The 18,385-nt window shown below is 45.3% G+C and overlaps 1 protein-coding gene across 3 annotated transcripts in view; it reads left to right on the top strand.

Moving 5' to 3' along the window:
* LOC116077841 (ATP-binding cassette sub-family A member 17) overlaps positions 1 to 18,385 on the top strand; it is an 88,448-nt gene that overhangs the window by 46,114 nt on the left and 23,949 nt on the right. For all 3 annotated transcript variants that reach the window (XM_031352654.1, XM_031352653.1, XM_031352652.1), the window contains 9 exons: positions 5,601 to 5,756; positions 5,897 to 6,107; positions 6,884 to 7,034; positions 9,759 to 9,857; positions 10,891 to 11,053; positions 13,742 to 14,048; positions 15,935 to 16,208; positions 16,344 to 16,548; positions 17,278 to 17,497. In XM_031352654.1, the coding sequence (XP_031208514.1) occupies positions 5,601 to 5,756; positions 5,897 to 6,107; positions 6,884 to 7,034; positions 9,759 to 9,857; positions 10,891 to 11,053; positions 13,742 to 14,048; positions 15,935 to 16,208; positions 16,344 to 16,548; positions 17,278 to 17,497 (1,786 nt within the window). The remainder of the gene's footprint in view (positions 1 to 5,600; positions 5,757 to 5,896; positions 6,108 to 6,883; positions 7,035 to 9,758; positions 9,858 to 10,890; positions 11,054 to 13,741; positions 14,049 to 15,934; positions 16,209 to 16,343; positions 16,549 to 17,277; positions 17,498 to 18,385) is intronic.

The raw sequence follows: 18,385 nt of genomic DNA, 5'->3' as shown, positions 1-18,385 counted from the left end.
CCCTACCTACCCATTTCCACCCTCAGTCCCCTACCTACCCATTTCCACCCTCAGTCCCTACCTACCCAACCCTTAGGTTTTTTGCATGCTCCCTGTCCCCGCTCCCCCACAGGGTCCAGTGTGTGTTGTCCTGCTTTCTTGGAAGCAGGTCTGTCCTGGAACAGGAGAGTTGTACATGTAAACACATAGTGATTCTGACAGCATGTACCATACCTGAGTTCTGGCCTCAAACTCAGGAATCCAAACGCCTCTGCCTTCCAAGTGCTGGGATTAAAGTCGTGCACCACCACCGCCCTGCCCGAAGATTTATTATTATATGTAAGTACACTTTAGCTGTCTTTAGACACGCCAGAAGAGGGCGTCAGATCTCATTATGGATGGTTGTGAGCCACCATGTAAGTTGCTGGGATTTGAACTCAGGACCTTTGGAAGAGCAGTCAGTGCTCTTAACCACTGAGCCATCTCACCAGCCCATTCCTTAATTCCTTAATTTATTACCTGTCTGTTGGTATTATTGTCTCTTCTTGGCCCTCCATCACAGAAATTTATCCTTCTATAGAATATGAATATATAGGGTGTATGGTCTTGTATATTAATGATAGTATTTGTCGTGATTTTTATTTGATTGACTATCTTCTTCACTTCAAATACCTCTATTTTGTTCTCTCTCTCTCTCTTTCTCTCTCTCTCTCTTTCTCTCTTTCATCTCTCTCTCTTTCATTTTGTTTTATTGTTACCAAGTTGGTCTTGAACACACAGAGATCCTTCTGCCTCTGCCTCCCAAGTGTTGGGACTATAAGTGTGCACCACCACCGCCTGGCTCTGGTTTGTTTGTTTGTTTGTTTGTTTGTTTTTATGTTTCAATCTCTTTACTGAATTTTTCTCCACATTTTGAACTTTTCCTCCAATTTAATGACTAGCTCATTCACTTGGGAGACTGTATTGTCAATGTCTTGGGTAAGTTTTCTAGTTCATGCATTTGTTTAAATCTTCTGTTTGATCATTAATTTTTTTTGTTTGTTTGTTTTGTTTTGGGGTTTTTTGGGTTTTTTCGAGACAGGGTTTCTCAGTGTAGCCCTGGCTGTCCTGGAACTCACTCTGTAGACCAGGCTGGCCTCGAACTCAGAAATCTGCCTGCCTCTGCCTCCCAAGTGCTGGGATTAAAGGCGTGTGCCACCACCACCCGGCTGATCATTAATTCTTTTAAAAAGTAAGACCCTGAATTTCCTCTCGGACATTTGAGCTACGTCTGTAGTTTTAGGTTCCCCTACAGGAGAGCTGGTTGATCGGGAATGGGTTATGGCTGGTGGTTGTAGTTTATTCTTTGTTTTTCTGTTGGAGCTTGGTTGTCTCTAAGCTTTGACTTTCCCTGCTTCCAGGCTAGTCTGGATGGTTTATTTTTTGTGGCTCTTCCTACACAGGCTTGGTGTTGATGTTGAATGGAGTTGCTGGGACAATTACATCTTGGCTGCGTGCCAGCAGGACTAAGGGCAGGCTGTACACTAAGCCACAGACATCCAGGTGGAGGCAAAACCTTGGTCATCCCTTGAAATCTGGTAACTCTGGGAGAAAGACATCAAACACCGGACTCACTGAAGTTAGTGTACTCTCTGGAGGCCAAGGTTAAAGCCACAGGCTGGAAGTAACCTAGGACTTCAGCATTCTAGACTCCCCCAGTCCTTCAGTGAACCTCAGAAGTCAAAGCCCCACACTCACACTGGAACCAGAGAGAACCCCAATATTTCAGGGGATCCTGTGCATCCTGGAGCTGAATCTCATACTCTGCACTGACCTGTAAGGCCACTGCGACTGGTTGCCTGTCCCATACTGCTCCTAGATCCCTCTACTCCAGATTATGGGAATCTAGTCTGAAGGTGCTGTCTGGGCTCTCTGGACCAGAAGGCCTGTTCCCTTAATGCCCTTGGTCTCGCTGAAGCTAGAGGCCTGAATACAAGTCCTGTCTGGTCTCACAGAAATGAGAGGCCTGGCCCCTTAGAGCCAAGTCCTGTCTGGTCTCACAGAAACGAGAGGCCTGGACCCTTAGAGCCAAGTACTGTCTGGTCTCACAGGAACGAGAGGCCTGGCCCCTTAGAGCCAAGTCCTGTCTGGTCTCACAGGAACGAGAGGCCTGGCCCCTTAGAGCTTAGAGGCTTCTTTGGAGAAATCTCTCTATATAACTTTTTTTTATTTTTTAGTTGAGTTGTTTATCCTTTAGTAATTTAGTTGTGTGACATTTTAAATTAGATTCTGGCTACTAAGCCCCTGACAAATAGATATGGTCTGCAGAAATGTTCTCTAATACTACCGGCTGTTTTTATTTCCCATTTATTGATAGTAAATTTTGACACACAAACGTTTATTTTTATTGTTTGTCATAACCCTGCATGCACACACACGCACGCACTGAAATGACTCTTAAGGAGCTGGAGATTAATCCTCAATGATTAGGAGCACTTGTTGTTTTTGCAGAGGACCCAGGTTGGGTTCCCAGCACTCCCACAGTGGTTCACAACCATCTGGAGTGCAGAGGACCCAGGTTGGGTTCCCAGCACTCCCACAGTGGTTCACAACCATCTGGACTGTGGAGGACCCAGGCTGGGTTCCCAGCACTCCCACAGTGGTTCACAACCATCTGGACTGCAGAGGACCCAGGCTGGGTTCCCAGCACTCCCACAGTGGTTCACAACCATCTGCAGCTCCAGTTCTGGAGCTCGGACTCCCTCTTCTGACCTCTGTGGGCAGCAAACATGCCTGTGGTCTACATACATATGTGCAGGCAAAACACTCACACACAAACCATGTAAATCTAACTTTTAAAAAGGAAAGGTTTACCTGAGCATGGTGGCACATACCTGTAACCCCAGCGCCCAAGGCAAAAGGATCACTGCAAGTTCAAGACCAACGCTAATCTGCATAGTAGGGGCCAGGCTACCCAGAGCTACCTAGGAAGAATTTACCTAAAAGCAAAGAGTATTCCTCTCTACCCCGGAACGGGCGTCACTGTTGCCAGAATCTCAGTTCTATTCCATTTTTGTATGCCTGTCTTCATAGAACTACCTCAGTGCTGTATGACTGTAGCTTTATAGGAAGAAGTGCGACTCCCTGACCCTGTTCTTGTCTTCAAGGCTGTTTTGATTATTTTGATCTGATTATACTTCCAGGCGAGTTTAGTCCATATCTACAATAAATATTTTAAGGGCTATTGGAATTTGCAGGGCCCTTTGAATATCAATGGTATCTTAACATTATTAATAATGTTCAAGCCGGGCAGTGGTGGTGCACGCCTTTAATCCCAGCACTTGGGAGGCAAAGGCAGGTGGATTTCGGATTTCGAGGCCAGCCTGGTCTACAGAGTGAGTTCCAGGACAGCCAAGGCTACAGAGACAAACCCTATCCCGAAAACCCAAAAAACAAAAAACAAAACCAAAAATTAATAATGTTCAAGTTTCTAATCCTTGAACATGAAATGTGTTTCTACTCAGTCTCTTTTAATTTCCTTCAGTAATGTTGTATAGTTTTCAGTGTGCAATTTTTGCATTTACATGGTTAAATTCATTCCTAAATACTCTTGTGATGCTAACGTCAACATGTTTCTAGACTGTTTATTGCCAGTATAAAAAGATACAAACTTGTGGGTTGGGGGTGTACCTTAGTTGATACAGCACTTGCCTAAAATGTGTGAGGCCCTAGTTTCAGTCCCTACCACTATATAAAATCAAGAATAGTGGCACAAGCCTGTAATCTCAGTTCTCTAAGAGGCTGAGGCAGGAGGATCATCAGTAGTTCAATGTCATCTTTAGCTACAGAACATACTCAAGGTCAGCCTGAATTACATGCCTCAAACAAAACAAAACATGGGCTGGAGATTTAGCTCAAACTGGCAAAGTCCCTGTGGTCCAAGCCACCCACATAAACGCAGAGCGTGGTCTCTAACCCAGGCCTAGGGTGAGGTGGGGAGGGCTGGCCAGGACACGGAGGGATGGGAGGGTGGGGGAACAGGAGAATGGGGGAGTGGGGGTGGGATGATTTTGTAAGTGAAATAGGAGAGGCCGATCCATGGGGCTCATTGGTTGGCCAGTTTAGCCAATCAGTGTGCTCTAGGTTTAGTGAGAGACTCTGTCTCATAAGATGGAAAACCAAAGCACACACAGAGGGAGAACAAAGGACACACACACACACACACACACACACACACACAATAATGTGGAGAGCAGGGGTTAGAGAGATGGCTCAATGGTTAAGAGCACTGACTAATCCTCCAGAGGTCCTGGGTTCAAATCCCAGCAACCACATGGTGGCACACAACCATCTGTAATGGGATCTGGTGCCCTCTTCTGGTGTCTCTGAAGAGAGTGACAGTATATTCACATATTAAAACAAACAAACAAACAAACAAATAAAAAACATAATGTGAAGAGCAACTGATGGAAGACACCAGTGGCAAGCTCTAGCCTACATGCACAAATGCACAAATACACACAACACACGTGCATGAATATGCAGATACACACCCAGACACAAGCGCATTGATACACATGCACACGCATACACACACACACACACACACACACACACACATACACACAGACATACACACTCCAAAACAAAGAGAGAAGTACAAACGTGCACAAGACTGGCCTTTCAGAGATGACCACCGTGTCTGTGTGACTATAATATGACTTGAAGACCTGATGGTAACAAAGATGCTCTTGTCACTTGGGAAGCACAAAACTCAGAGAGTCCTTACCAGGAACCAGGGATGAAGGCCATTTAAGTTCTTTACTATGAAACAAAAACATACGCCGAGAAATCCCACTTAGTCCTAATGCAGTTTTTATTTTTAAGTCATTTACTGTTAGAAATGGGTCATGACCACACAACCCAAACAAAAGTTCTAATTCTGCAGAAGGGTGAGTAGCCACGTCAGGTCAGGCAATCAAATGTACACAGCAGGGGTTCCCTGCCTCTGCCTCCGCCTGAGTGGTCAGATGCTGACCTCACGTTCTTATGTATGTAGTGAGCTAGCTCAGAATGACATCACTCACAAGCAAAGTGCAGCTTTGATAACAGGATGCAGCTTGAAGCAAATACTTCGATCCTAGAAAAGTGTTGATTTTCCAGACAGCAGTGATGCACAGCTTTGGTCCCAGCACCAAGGACTCAAAGGCAGGCAGATCTTCTGAGGCCAGCCTCGTCTACAGAGAGTTCTGTATGGCCAGCCAGAACCACACAGTGAGACCCTGTCTAGAAGTAAACCAGAGAAGGAGGAGGGAGGAGAGGTCGCTGTTGATTCAGAGGAGGAACTTTTACCAGATGGTCCCTTTACAGATTTACAGATTTCTTTAAAGATGAGACTTTTTAACCCCTTTTAACCATTCTCATTTAACCTTTGATAGAAAGAATGGATTTCATTTACATCCCCCACATTTATTTATTCACTTACATACTTTGTATCTTCCTCTGTCCCTTTCCCTGAAAAGAATGTTTCTGGCATACTTTTCTTGGCCATGTTTTATGTGGATACAGCCAAAGTCTTGATTAGATAGCTCAGCTCCTATCAGTAGCACTTGCTTCATAGCCCCCCATTTCTTGACTTTCAGTTGAAAGGCCTGTCTCCTCAGGACTGTCATGAGAAAATAGAGGAGATGCTGCACATCCTTGGTCTGAAGGACAAGTGGAACTGGAAGTGCAAGTTCCTGAGTTGGGGGATGAAGCGCAAGCTCTCCATTGGCATCGCACTCATAGCAGGCTCTAAGGTATAGGGCCGGGAGTCTGGCTTCTCGATGCAGCCAAGTCAGGCTCCCACACAAGGACAAACCCAGGGTGGTGGCAACAGCTTATCTAACTCCCAACTGGGGCTGCATGGGGTCCCACAGCTCCGACCTCTGCCCTCCAGGTATTGATTCTGGATGAGCCCACCTCAGGCATGGATGCCCTGTCCAGGAGGGCCATCTGGGACCTTCTTCAGCAGCTGAAGAGTGACCGCACCATCCTGCTGACCACTCATTTCATGGACGAAGCTGACCTGCTGGGAGACCGCATCGCCATCATGGCCAAGGGGGAGCTCCAGTGCTGTGGGTCACCATCGTTCCTCAAGCAGAAATATGGTAAGCCTTGGGGCAGCAGGATCCCAGATCAGCCTCTAGCCTGGGACAGGACCAGCGACTTTGGGAAGGGTCCTGACCCTGGCTGGGCACAGCCTTCTCTAGATTTCCTATTCTCTTGGTCCAGTGGAAGGTCTTGGGAGAATGAGGCAGAAATGAAGTAAAAAGTATCTGAGACTTAGGATCAGAAGACCATGTCTATATTTCAGTTTGTCAGTTTCTTGCCTCTTCATCCAGGCACCAAATTAGTCTATCCTTTCTTGGGGTCTTAAAAAAAAAATCTAATCTATGAAATTGAAACAACCCCCCCCCTTTCATGGCCCAGCTAGCAAACCATAATTGACCTTCATTTCAAAATATTTCTATCCATCTCTCTCAATTTGTGACCTCATGCTAACAGTCTGGTCAGCAGCCCCCTCACCTGGACTCTCCCAGATGCCTCCCAGCCCATCTCTGTATTTAATCTCACACCTCCTGACTCTGTGTTCAACCCACTCGTCCCAACAAGTCCCTGAGAAGGTCCAGCATTCTGTTCAGAATTCCTAAGGACCCATCCAGACCACTGACTGTCACTCTCACTGAAGCCCCTTTTCACTGCCTAGCACTGTGAGATTTGCTACCAGCCCGTCTCCTGATTCTGAAACCAGAGCTAAGCCAGGTCATGGTTTAAACTGACCTCGCAAGGTTCCCTTCTCCATTCTGAAGTACAGAAAGCGGTGACCCAAGAAGAACGGGATAAAGAGTGAGATGGTTTCATCATCTCTTACATGGTATTTCAGGTGCAGGGTATTATGTGACTATAATGAAAACACCTCTCTGCAACATCTCAAAGCTCACTAAAGTTGTTTATCACCACATACCAAGTGCACTTTTGGAGTCCAGCATTGGAGAAGAAGTGATATTCCTACTCCCTAAGAAGACCATGCCCAGGTAGGAACCAAGTCGTTAGCACAGGCCCACCATGGCCACGAAAATCCACATCCTTTACACATGCTCACATGCAAAATACAGCCGCTCCTGTTAGAGGATCAGTATAAGGTTCAGGACCTCACTATCTGAATTGTGTGTGGTATGGATGGTATGGATGGTATGGATGAGTATGATGGTATGGATGGTATGATGGTATGGATGGTATGGATGGTATGATGGTTTGGATGGTATGGATGGTATGGATGGTATGATGGTATGGATGGTATGATGGTATGGATGGTATGGATGGTATGATGGTTTGATGGTATGGATGGTATGATGGTATGATGGTATGGTTCTTGGGCTCAACTCAATGGCTATGACTCTTCTTGAAGATTTGTGAATTGGAGAGAGATGTTTTCTGATCCACATACCCCCAATGAGCTGAGCACATAATGGTGATCATGAGAGACAGCATCATTCAGAAACAGAAATAAAAGAAAATGCCACCTATTAGTCTTCAGCAATTCTAAATTCTAGGTTGACATGAGTCTCACATTGCTGTCTTCTCAGGATCAAGGAATGCAGATTTCTGGCTTTGCTTCATAGGAGTGGTTTTATGTATATGAGCACACTGTAGCTATCTTCAGACACACCAGACATAGAGTGGTTTTGTTTTTTTTTTTTTTTTTTTTTTTTTTTTTTTTTTTTTTTTTTATTTTCGAGACAGGGTTTCTCTGTGTAGCCCTGGCTGTCCTGGAACTCACTCTGTAGCCCAGGCTGGCCTCGAACTCAGAAATCCACCTGCCTCTGCCTCCCAAGTGCTGGGATTAAAGGCGTGCGCCACCACCGCCCGGCTATAAGAGTGGTTTTAATCAGCCTTTCACTTCATCCACTGGCTGTTGACCTTGTCTTTTGAATAATTCTTTCTTCTCCATACAAGCTGACTGATACAGCTGTGTAGCTAGCTCCATTTGTCTGCTCCTTGACAACAGAAGAATATCCAAGCTGGTATAAGTATTTTGTAGGTATCCTGTGTATCGGATTATGAAAAGCACACTCTTTTAAGACTAAAACCATACCCATAGTCTTCAAAACATGTCCTGCCACGCCACAGTTATTCACAAAGACCGTTTTAGTCTTTCCTGTTAACACAACTGAAATAATGAAATACTGGTCTCCTCGCTATTCTCCCACCTCCACCTAGGCCTCTCTGGAAGCCTCTCTTGCCTTCACCTCACTGCCCTTGCCCCCAAAACATGACACATGTCCTAGAATCTAGGTTTGTTTGTTTTTTAATAGTGCCATAGTGCCCTCTGGATCACTTGCACATTACTGGGTTACTCTACTTTAAAAATTCTGGCTTAAATTGGCAACTGTTTTAGTGTTTTTCATGTCCCCCGCGCCCCTTTTTTCCTAGAGATTCAGTCCAAGGCCTTGCACATAAAAGGCAGAGCCTCTAGCTCCCTCTAGCTCCCGCCTAACACTGCCCTCTAGCTCCTGCCTAACACTGCCCCCAGAAGATTTCATGTGTTGGCTGCACTGAGCTGGATAGTTCTTCTGCTCCACATTAATTTTTTCCCCTGGGGCTAGAATGATCTAGAATTTCCAAGATGGCTCATTCTCACACCTGGGAAAATAGTGCTGGCTAACAACTGGGCACTTACCAAAGCTGCTAACTGTAGCATCCAGTGCTCCGCTAGATGGACTCACAAATGATTTTGGCTTCTCATACTATGGCAGGCAGAATCCAAGAAGAGGCATCCCAAGAGGGACTGAAGAAAAAGGGGGGTCAATTGTACTGGCTGGTTTTGTGTGTCAACTTGATACAAGCTGGAGTTATCACAGAGAAAGGAGCCTCCCTTAAGCAAGTGCCTCCATGAGATCCAGCTGTAATTCTCAATTAACAATCAAGGGTGGGAGGGCCCATTGTGGGTGATGCTATCCCTGAGCTAGTAGTCCTGGGTTTTATAAGGAAGCAAGCTGAGGACTGGGCTGGAGAGATGGCTCAGCAGTTAAGAGAACACTGACTGCTCTTCTGAAGGTCCTGAGTTCAAATCCTCACAACCACCTGTAATGAGATCTGATGCCCTCTTCTGGTGCATCCGAAGACAGCTACAGTGTACTTACATATAACAGTTTGGGCTGGAGCAAGCAGAGGTCCTCCGAGCAACCACATGAAGGCTTACAACCATCTGTACAGCTACAGCTACAGTGTACTCATATACATAAAATAAATAAATCTTAAAAAAATAAGAATCAGCCTTTAAAAGGGGGGGGGGGAGCAAGCTGAGCAAGCCAGGGGAAGCAAGCCAGTAAGCAGCACTCCTCCCTGGCCTCTGCATCAGCTCCTGCCTACAGGTTCCTACCCTGTGTGAGTTCCAGTCCTGACTTCCTTTGGTGATGAACAGCAATGTGGAAGTGTAAGCTAAATAAACCCTTTCCTCCCCACCTTGCTAGGCCATGATGCTTTGTGCAGGAATAGAAACCCTGACTAAGACAGATAGAAAACCATTCACTTCTTTTTATGCCTGGGCTCAGAAATACCAAAACTTCACCCCTGTACTAGATATATTTTACATTTCTTCCCATAGGAACATTCCGTAATAACTGTATTACAAGTTTACGGAGATCTGAACAGATATCCTGACAGCAAACTCCAGGTCTTCTCTGCTCTCGAAAGCTAAGGGTGGCAAAGGATTCACCTTCCATCTTTTAGAACTAAAACCTTTCTTTCCTGTCTAGGTTTGAGGCTCTATTCACTGACTTGGAACTGAGACAGACAGAGCTGGGAATCTCTTCTTTCAGTACCTCCGTCACCACTATGGAGGAAGTGTTCATACGGTAAGCAAAAAGAAAACCGGAAGGCAGCTTAAGTGGGTAGGAACCTTTGCCGTGCAAGCATGAAGATGGGCTTGCTGGCTGGACAACCCAGCAAAAAAAACAGAGATGGTCAGGTTCAGAGAGAGAGACCCCGTCTCAAGGGATAAGATGAAAATCAATAAAGGAAGAAACCAGACATATCTCTCTGTCATCAAAAGTATCTGTGCACGCACATACACAACACACACACACAACACACAACACATACACACACACACACACACACACATGCTGACAGCTCCAAAGATTCTAGTGTTAGAAAGGACCTAGAACATAATCCATTTAGACATTACTCAGTGCTTAACTCTTTTTCCTAATTGTCCTGCTGAACGGCCATCAAGCCCCTGCATAGTAATTTTGATCTAATAGGATATTAGATATGTTAAATTAGATATAAGTTCAAGGTATTATTGTTCAACAAACATATTTTTTGAGAGTGGTGAGACAGAGTCTGTATGTCCATATGTCCTGGACCTCACTATTTAGACCAGACTGGCCTCAGACTTACAGAGATCTGTCTGCCTCTGTCTTCTGGGTTCTGGGATTAACAGTATATGCCACCCTGCTTGGCCTAACAATTCTTTTTGGTTTTGTTGTTTTGTTGTTTTAGTTTTTGATTGTTATAGTTTTGCTCATAAGATTAACCAATATATTATTTTGCTTTAATTTTCATGTAGTAGTTTTCAAAACAAGGTAGCAAAATATAATCATGATAGTGTTGTGTAGATCTTAGGAACAGCCTCGGCTGAGTCAGCTTATGCCTAGTGCTTACGGATGGATGCTCACACGGCCCATTGTACAACCTGGATGGATGGATGCTCACACGGCCCATTGTACAACCTGGATGGATGGATGCTCACACGGCCCATTGTACAACCTGGGCACAGTTTCTGGCACCGACATTTTCCCAAACCTGTGAATTCCATTGTTTAAACCTGAACTGAATCAACTGTCTTGTGACTTTGTATTTGCTTATGGTTTTGGTTTGGTTTAGAGTTTGTAAGTTGGCTGATCCCAGCACAAATGTCTTAACCGAGAAGGGACCCTCTCCTCATCCTCTTCCCCGGAGTCACAGAGTTCCTGTTGACAGAGTTAAATGTCTGCACTCAAGGACCTTCTCAGGGTGCACTGACCGGCCAGTAAGACTAAACACAGGCGTAAGTAGCATATTTCAGATACACAAATGTGGCTTGATTGAGAGGATCGTGATACTGTTCAGTCAGGCTGGGCATAATGGGGCACACCTTTAATCCCAGAGGCAGAGGGAGAGGCAGACAGATCTCTGTAAATTCAAGGCCAACCTGGTCTACACAGTGTATTCCGGGACCATGGACCTAGCCAAAGATACATAGTGAAACTCTGTCTCAAAAAATAAAAATAAAAAAGAAGCTGGGTTTAGCAATACATGCCTGTAATCCCAGTGATTGGGAAACTGAATCAGGCAGATTATGAGTTCATGGCCAGCCTAGGCTACCTACAGAGATCTTGTGTCAATAAAATAAGAATAAAGAATGGGTCCATCAGGCTTCACCAGTATTACACAGCCTACTCTAGTTCAAAGGCAAAAGTGTCTTAGTTAGGGTTACTATCACTATAATGAAATAGGCATGATCAAGGCAGCTCTTATAAAAGAAAGCATTTAATCGTGGGCGTCAGAGGACTCGTCCATTTCCATTGTGGCAGGGAGCATAGAGGCAGATAGGCAATCAGAACTAGCCCTAGAGTAGTAGCTGAGAGCTTACATCCTGATCTGTAGGCAGGCAGGAGGCAGAGAAAGAGAGAGAGGGAGAAAGCCAGGGAGAGGGAGGGGGAGGGAAGAGAGAGAGACAGAGACAGACAGACAGACTAGGCCTGATGTGGGCTTTTGGCACACACCCCTCTGACAAGGCCACACCTCCTAACTCTTTCTAAGCAGTCCACCAACTGAAAACCAAACATTCAAATATATGAGCCTACAGAGTCCATTCTCATTCAAACCACTACAAACGGTAATTAACCCAATAGAAAAACAACATCCAAAAACATCCTAGCAGGGGTCTGCCCATTCTTCATCAGATAACAGATTGAAAGAATACTTGTACTGGCCAGAATACATAATCCTTGCACTGTAAAGTAGGCTGTGTATTGTACCACCTAGAATTTAAATTTTTAAAAAATGTATTTACAATCCTAAGTTTGAGACTAACCTGGGCTTTCCAGAGAAACCTTGTGTAAAAAAGATTGCGTGTGTGTGTGTGTGTGTGTGTGTGTGTGTGTGTGTATCCCTGGCTGTCCTGAGACTCACCTTGTAGACCAGGCTGGCCTTGAATTCACAGAGATCCACCTGCCTCTGCCTCCTCAGTGCTGGGATTAAAGGAGTGTGCTATCATGGTCTAGCTTAATATACATTTTATAAAATATTTTTTACCTAGCTATCAACAGTATTGATATAAAACAAAATTACTATGGGTTCAGAGACTGATTTCCTTGTTTCATAATCTTGAGCCACATGATAAAGGGGATGTTATTATCCATAAAGCTAGGACATGTCTGGGTTTTTTTTTTTTTTTCCTGATTAATCATTTATATCTTAGAATCCTTGGCAAGACATTACCTGGTGCCAGGTGGCCATGGTGTGCTTTTGAAGGCCTCTCCCCTGAGCTTCTATGTTTGCCCTTAGATGAGTTAAAACAGACCTTTGGAGAACACCAAAGGCAAGTGTCCAGCACATCAAAAGTAGAAAACTCACATAATGTTTGGTAGAGCCCCCCAATGGCTTTGTGATAATTTGGCCAGGAATTTGTAATGCCTGAGTTAACCCTGACCACGAGGCCTCTTTCCACAGGGGCTCCTAGGCAAAGGGGTGTGCAAGTGTGGAGACTGGCCTTTCCCTTGTCCTTGATCATGCCGCCTCCCAAAAAGGCCATGTGAGCACATGCATCATTGACCCAGACGGCTTTCCACTCCAGGCTGTCAGCCCCTGGACCTTTGGGCTTATTCGTGTATATTCTGATTACCACTAGCACAAAGACATGCTATGGGCCCCCTCTTTATACAAATTATGTCTGAGTGGAAGTGGAATGTGTAAGCTAACGATTACTTTGAAATTAAGTTACATTCACCTAGAGGTTTTTTGTTTTGTTCTATTTTTGTTTTTGTTTTCTTGTTTTTTGAGCTAAGGTTTCACAATGGAGCTCTGGCTGCCCTGGAACTCCGCGTGCTGCCCAGGATGAACTCTAACTCACAAGATTCTCCTGCCTCTGTCTCCTGAACTCTAGAGTTAAAGTTGTGTGTCACCCTGCAAGAATTTTTCAAAGATTGATTTATTTTATGTGTACGAGTGTTTTGCCTGCATGTTTGTCTGTGCATCACATGTGGCTGGTGCCCATGGAGGTCGGAGGTCATCAGATCCTCTGGAACTGAAGTTAACATGACCGTGAACCACCATGTGATTGCTGGAAACTGAACCTGGTTCCTCTGGGAGAGCAATCAGTGCTATTAACTAACGAGCCATCTCTCCAGCCCCTAAGAATTTTTTTAAAGTTTTATCAAATACAATATCCACTGATGGTGTCACTTCTTCCATAGTCTCCCCAAATTTAGTTTTTTACAAGTCTTAAAGGCAGGAGGACAGCATCATTTCTATTTGGTGTCTGAAGTTCCTTGGATTCCACCTCCAGAGGTGCTCCCATCAGCACACCCTCTTGAGTGCTGGTCAACATAATGACACCATAGCATCTTACTCTAAGGCAGCTTCAGAGAGAGTTGATGTGAGGGCTATGAATGGCTGTGGGCAGAAGCCACCTCAGTGCCTCCAGCTCTTGTCACTGTGCTGACACCGCACCTACCTTTTTCTTCATCCTCAGTTCTGTCTCCTCTGCCAACAATTCTACGCCATGCTCTTGAAAAAGGTCACATATTCTTGGCGCAATTGGACGCTGGTGCTCTCCGTGCAGGTTCTGCTGCCTCTGGTGATCGTTATGTTAAGCCTCACTTTTTTCAACTTCAAATTAAGGAAACTGGATAACGTACCCCTGGAGCTGACTTTACAAACATATGGCCAGACCATTGTTCCATTTTTTGTTGCTGAGAATTCCCACCTGGATCCTCAACTTTCAGATAATTTTGTAAAGATGCTCGTGGCTGCAGGACAATTTCCTTTGCGTGTTGAAGGTAAGAAGCAAAGCACCAGGCCCGAGCAGGAAGCGGAAGCGGGCTGGCTTTTCTCTGCAGGGAGGCTGTGACTTTATGAGCCACGTTGTGCTCTCTGACATCAGACCGAAGAGCTGGAAGGCTCAGGAAAATGTCATTTAGATTCTGGCTAACGGGAAGTAGAGGGCTTCTAAAGGTGAGTGAGACCCTACGTCTTTCTCTAAGAGTAAGAAATTGATCATAGAGGAAGGTCTGGCCCAGGTCACTCACAGCGTATTCTTGCAAGCAGGTGGTTAGATCCCAGCCCCTCTGGATCTTTCCCGTTTCCCATTCGTGAGGAGACTAGTTTGCACGTCCACACACCTTTCATGATAGTCTACCACAGGCCCCAATGCAACAGGATCAGTTGACCATGAACTGAACTATTGGCTAGCACAAACCTTTTTTTCTTTACAAGTTGATTATCTCAGATATTTGTTAGAGTTACAGAAAGCTGGCTTAATATATTATCTTTAGTAATATATTTATTTTAGTATCTTCAGTTTCTTCGTGTATTAAATTGGGATAACTCTGTTTTGCTGTACTCTTAGGAGCAATTTCCCAATTAATATTTTTATAGTTGGTGTCCAGTCTGTAATAAAGTCATCATTACTTTCTTAGATCACTAAAGGCCTTTTTCAGCTTTAAATTTTCTTAAAAAATATAGGTAGGTGTTCTATTACATATGGCATTGTGTCCTGGGAATATGGTATTGAACGGAATTAGTGCCAGACTTCAGAGAACTTTTAAACGAGAAGCCTATCACAACTGATAGATAGTTACAGAATGGTGGTGATGATTCCAACAGACACATCTTGGCTTTAGAGGATCCCAGGTGCCGTCTTAGTGGAAAGGAAAAATAACCAAAGGCATTCAAACAACTGGAGGCCCCGCAAGCTCAAGGGACTCTTAAGATCATAGGTGTAGTGAGAATGTAAGGACATGAGGCCAAGAATCCAGGTAGCCACTAACTAGTTTTACTCTGTCAATATGCAACAGAGTAAGAAAGTAGAGGTTTGTGCCGAGGTGAGAGGTTCAAGAGCACGGTGTCACCTGCTCGGCTTCTGAGGAGAGCTTCAAGTGGTGTGTGGTCACAGGAGGGAGGGAAGAGGAGGCTGAGCCTACTGCTGTAACTCACCGCCTCCCATGAGAAGCAGCCCACTCCTTCTATAGCAATAATAACTCCCAAGGCTGAAGCATCCTCGCCCAGCCATCTTTCAGTGCGGTTACCCTGGAGATTGCTCCTGTAGGGAACAAACGACCTCCAAACCGTAACAAGAAAATAAGTTCTAAGCCAGGCAAGGTGGCATATACCTTTAATCCTAGCACTCAGGAGGCAGAGGAGGCCGATCTGCTTCTGTGAGTTTGAGGCCAGCCTGGTCTATAGAGTGAATTCCAGGCCAGCCTGGGCTACATAGTGAGATTCTGTCCCAAAAACAAATGACAACAAAAGCAAAACCAAAGGTGCATTTTATACTATGCGGATATGTGGCTTTGCCTAGAGGTCAGAGGCAACAGCGCATAAGTAGGTATTGGGTATGTCCTTCCGCACCAAGTATGCAGATACCATACAGACGAGATGGAGTTTTGTTTGGGAACACATGGTCCCAGAAACCATTATGGGGCTAGACCCGGTTGAGGTGTTAGGAAGGGAAAACGTAGTTGGGATCATTTGGAGATCATCTGGAATTCAAACAGAGAGCTGGGTCAGAGGCAGCTAGCCTTTGGGTGTGTATGAGGTTGGTTATGGGGTACTCAGAAGGAGCAGAAGGCTGGGCAAGCCCATGATGAGTGTGCCGTGTGCCCCTGGACCTGCTGCACTGTCTGTTCAGCATTCTCTCTGCCCAGTGCTCCTTTGCTCCTCCCAGGTTCGGTAGAGGATTTCCTACTGAAGAAGGCAAAGGAGGATCCCGAGGACTTTGATAAGCTCTACGTGGTGGCAGCTTCTTTTGAAGACGTGAATAACCACACCACAGTGAAGGCACTGTTCAACAACCAGGCATACCACTCCCCTGGCCTGGCTGTGGCTCTGGTGGACAATCTTCTCTTCAAGTTGCTTTCTGGTGCCAATGCTTCTATTACCACAATCAACTACCCTCAGCCTCAGACAGCAATTGAACTCTCAGAGACTATCCTGTACCAGTGCGTGAGATTGACCTTCTCTCCGCTTCAAGCTGCCGCTTCTATAGGACTTCTCACTTTCCTGCCTGCTTCTTTGTCTAGTTTTCATCTCAAGTGCTTATTTTGCTATTCACAGCTGCTTTCTGTCTTTCACAGGGGCCCTAAAGGACACTACCTTGTTGTCAACTTTCTTTTTGGAATAGCTTTCCTGTCGAGCTCCTTCTCCATCTTGACAGTTGGAGAGAAGAACATTAAGTCTAAGAACCTCCAGTTTATAAGCGGAGTGAGCGTGGCCGCGTTCTGGCTCTCGGCTCTGCTGTGGGACCTCATCTCTTTCCTCATTCCAACTCTGTTGTTGGTGGTGAGTACCTGGGTGTGCTGGCATCCTATCTTGTGGACCAGGGGCTTCCCTGAAAGAACCACCTGCTGAACCAGAACCGGCTGAGAAGTTGGACTGGTAGCTCAGCCCTGACTGGAATGGCAAGTTCATTTAGCTCTGATATCTTCAGGCTCGGGGTAATTTGTGCAATGATGTTGGTATAGTCCTCACAGAGCTGCTGCCTCAAGTCAGTGAGAGACAGTGTTTTGGAGTTATGCATGTATCATTCAGAAATAGTCGCACAAGCAGGGTTGAAGTCTTTGGTGGTGGTGGAATCAACCTGATTATTTTACGCAGAGTGGATCATTTCCTGCTCTGTCCTGTGTGTTTTACAAGCATCTCCTCATCCTTTGCTGTGCTCCTCTGTGCCACTGATAATCAGGGCAGCTCCCTGAGAGCATCTCTCAGGGCTTGCTCATTAGTGAATGCTTATCAAGGTTTGTTAGCACCTTGCTTTAAAACCTGAGCTTACGGGGCTGTGAGATAGCTTGGTGAGTAAAGGCACTCGCTCACAGACCTTATGACCTGAGTGGGTCATAAAAGGTGGTGGGAAGAACCAACTCTAGAGAATGGTCCTCTGTCCCCCACGAGAGCAGTGCCTCCATCCCCCGCAAATACATAAAGTAGTTAAAACTGAAATCACTCTATTCTTAGCACTTAGGATGAACCCTTACTGACTTTTCCAATGTTTTCTCTCTCCCCTCTCTTAAGTTGGTGTTTTTATGGTACAAGGAAGAAGCTTTTGCACACCACGAGAGCATCCCAGCGGTGGTCCTAATAATGATGCTCTATGGCTGGGCTATCATCCCCTTGGTGTACACAGTTAGCTTCTCCTTTAAAACTCCTGGGAGTGCATGTGTGAAGCTTGTGGTAATGCTCACCTTCCTGAGCGTCAGCCCTGTGGTCCTTGTCACCGTCACAAGTGAGAAAGGTAAGAGATCACATCCACATTTTGCACGAAGCAGGGAATCTCTCCTCCAGCAGCCACAAAAGATGTGTGTCTAACCAAAGACTCGCGAAGGTGTTCGCGGCTGTCGAGGGCCGAATGTGTGATGAACAGACAACTCAGTCACATTCACTGTGCAGATTGCTGGTCAGCTGTCAAAGAGCAACGCTGAGCAAAATAGTTTGCTGTCCTGAGTGGAGTCCATGAGCAGACGAAATGAACCTTGGAAACAGAATCAGAAAAAGGGTTGACTCTGGGCCGAGAGGGCTTGGGAGACAGGGTGACAGAAAGAACACACTGAGAGCTTTGGAGGGTGAAGGAAAAGTTCTCGATCTTGAACTGGGCACGAGTTTACATGGATTTACCTACTTACAAATCATTGTCAGTCATTATTTACAACACACACTTGAAACTAACATCTTCCTGTTTGTGCTACCATCTCTGGGTCAGGGTTAGACAAAAGAACCCATATGTTACCTCCACTTTTTATTAGGATTTATTATATGACTGTGTGTGTGTGTGTGTGTGTGTGTGTGTGTGTGTGTGTGTGTGTCTGTGTTTCTGTGGGGTTTCACGTGGAGGACTGAAGAGGGTATCAGATCCCCAGGAGCTGTAGGGACCAGTGGTTTGTGAGCTGTCTGATGTGGTTGCTGGGACCGTCTGTAAGAGTGGAAGGCTCTCCCCAGTCCCACAATGCTCTTTTTCTTGCATTTATGACTCACACCTCCTTCAGGCAGACTTCCCTTCCCTTCTACTTTCTTCTTTATTTTTTTTTAAGGTATTTTCTTTATTTACGTGTAAATTTCTCCCAGTTTCCCCTCCAAAAAAACAAAGAAACAAACAAAAACAACAAAAACAAACCCCTGTTGCCTC

The sequence above is a fragment of the Mastomys coucha genome, unplaced genomic scaffold (assembly GCF_008632895.1).
Source record: "Mastomys coucha isolate ucsf_1 unplaced genomic scaffold, UCSF_Mcou_1 pScaffold5, whole genome shotgun sequence".
NCBI lineage: Eukaryota > Metazoa > Chordata > Mammalia > Rodentia > Muridae > Mastomys > Mastomys coucha.
This window is presented reverse-complemented; position numbering and strand designations above follow the sequence as displayed.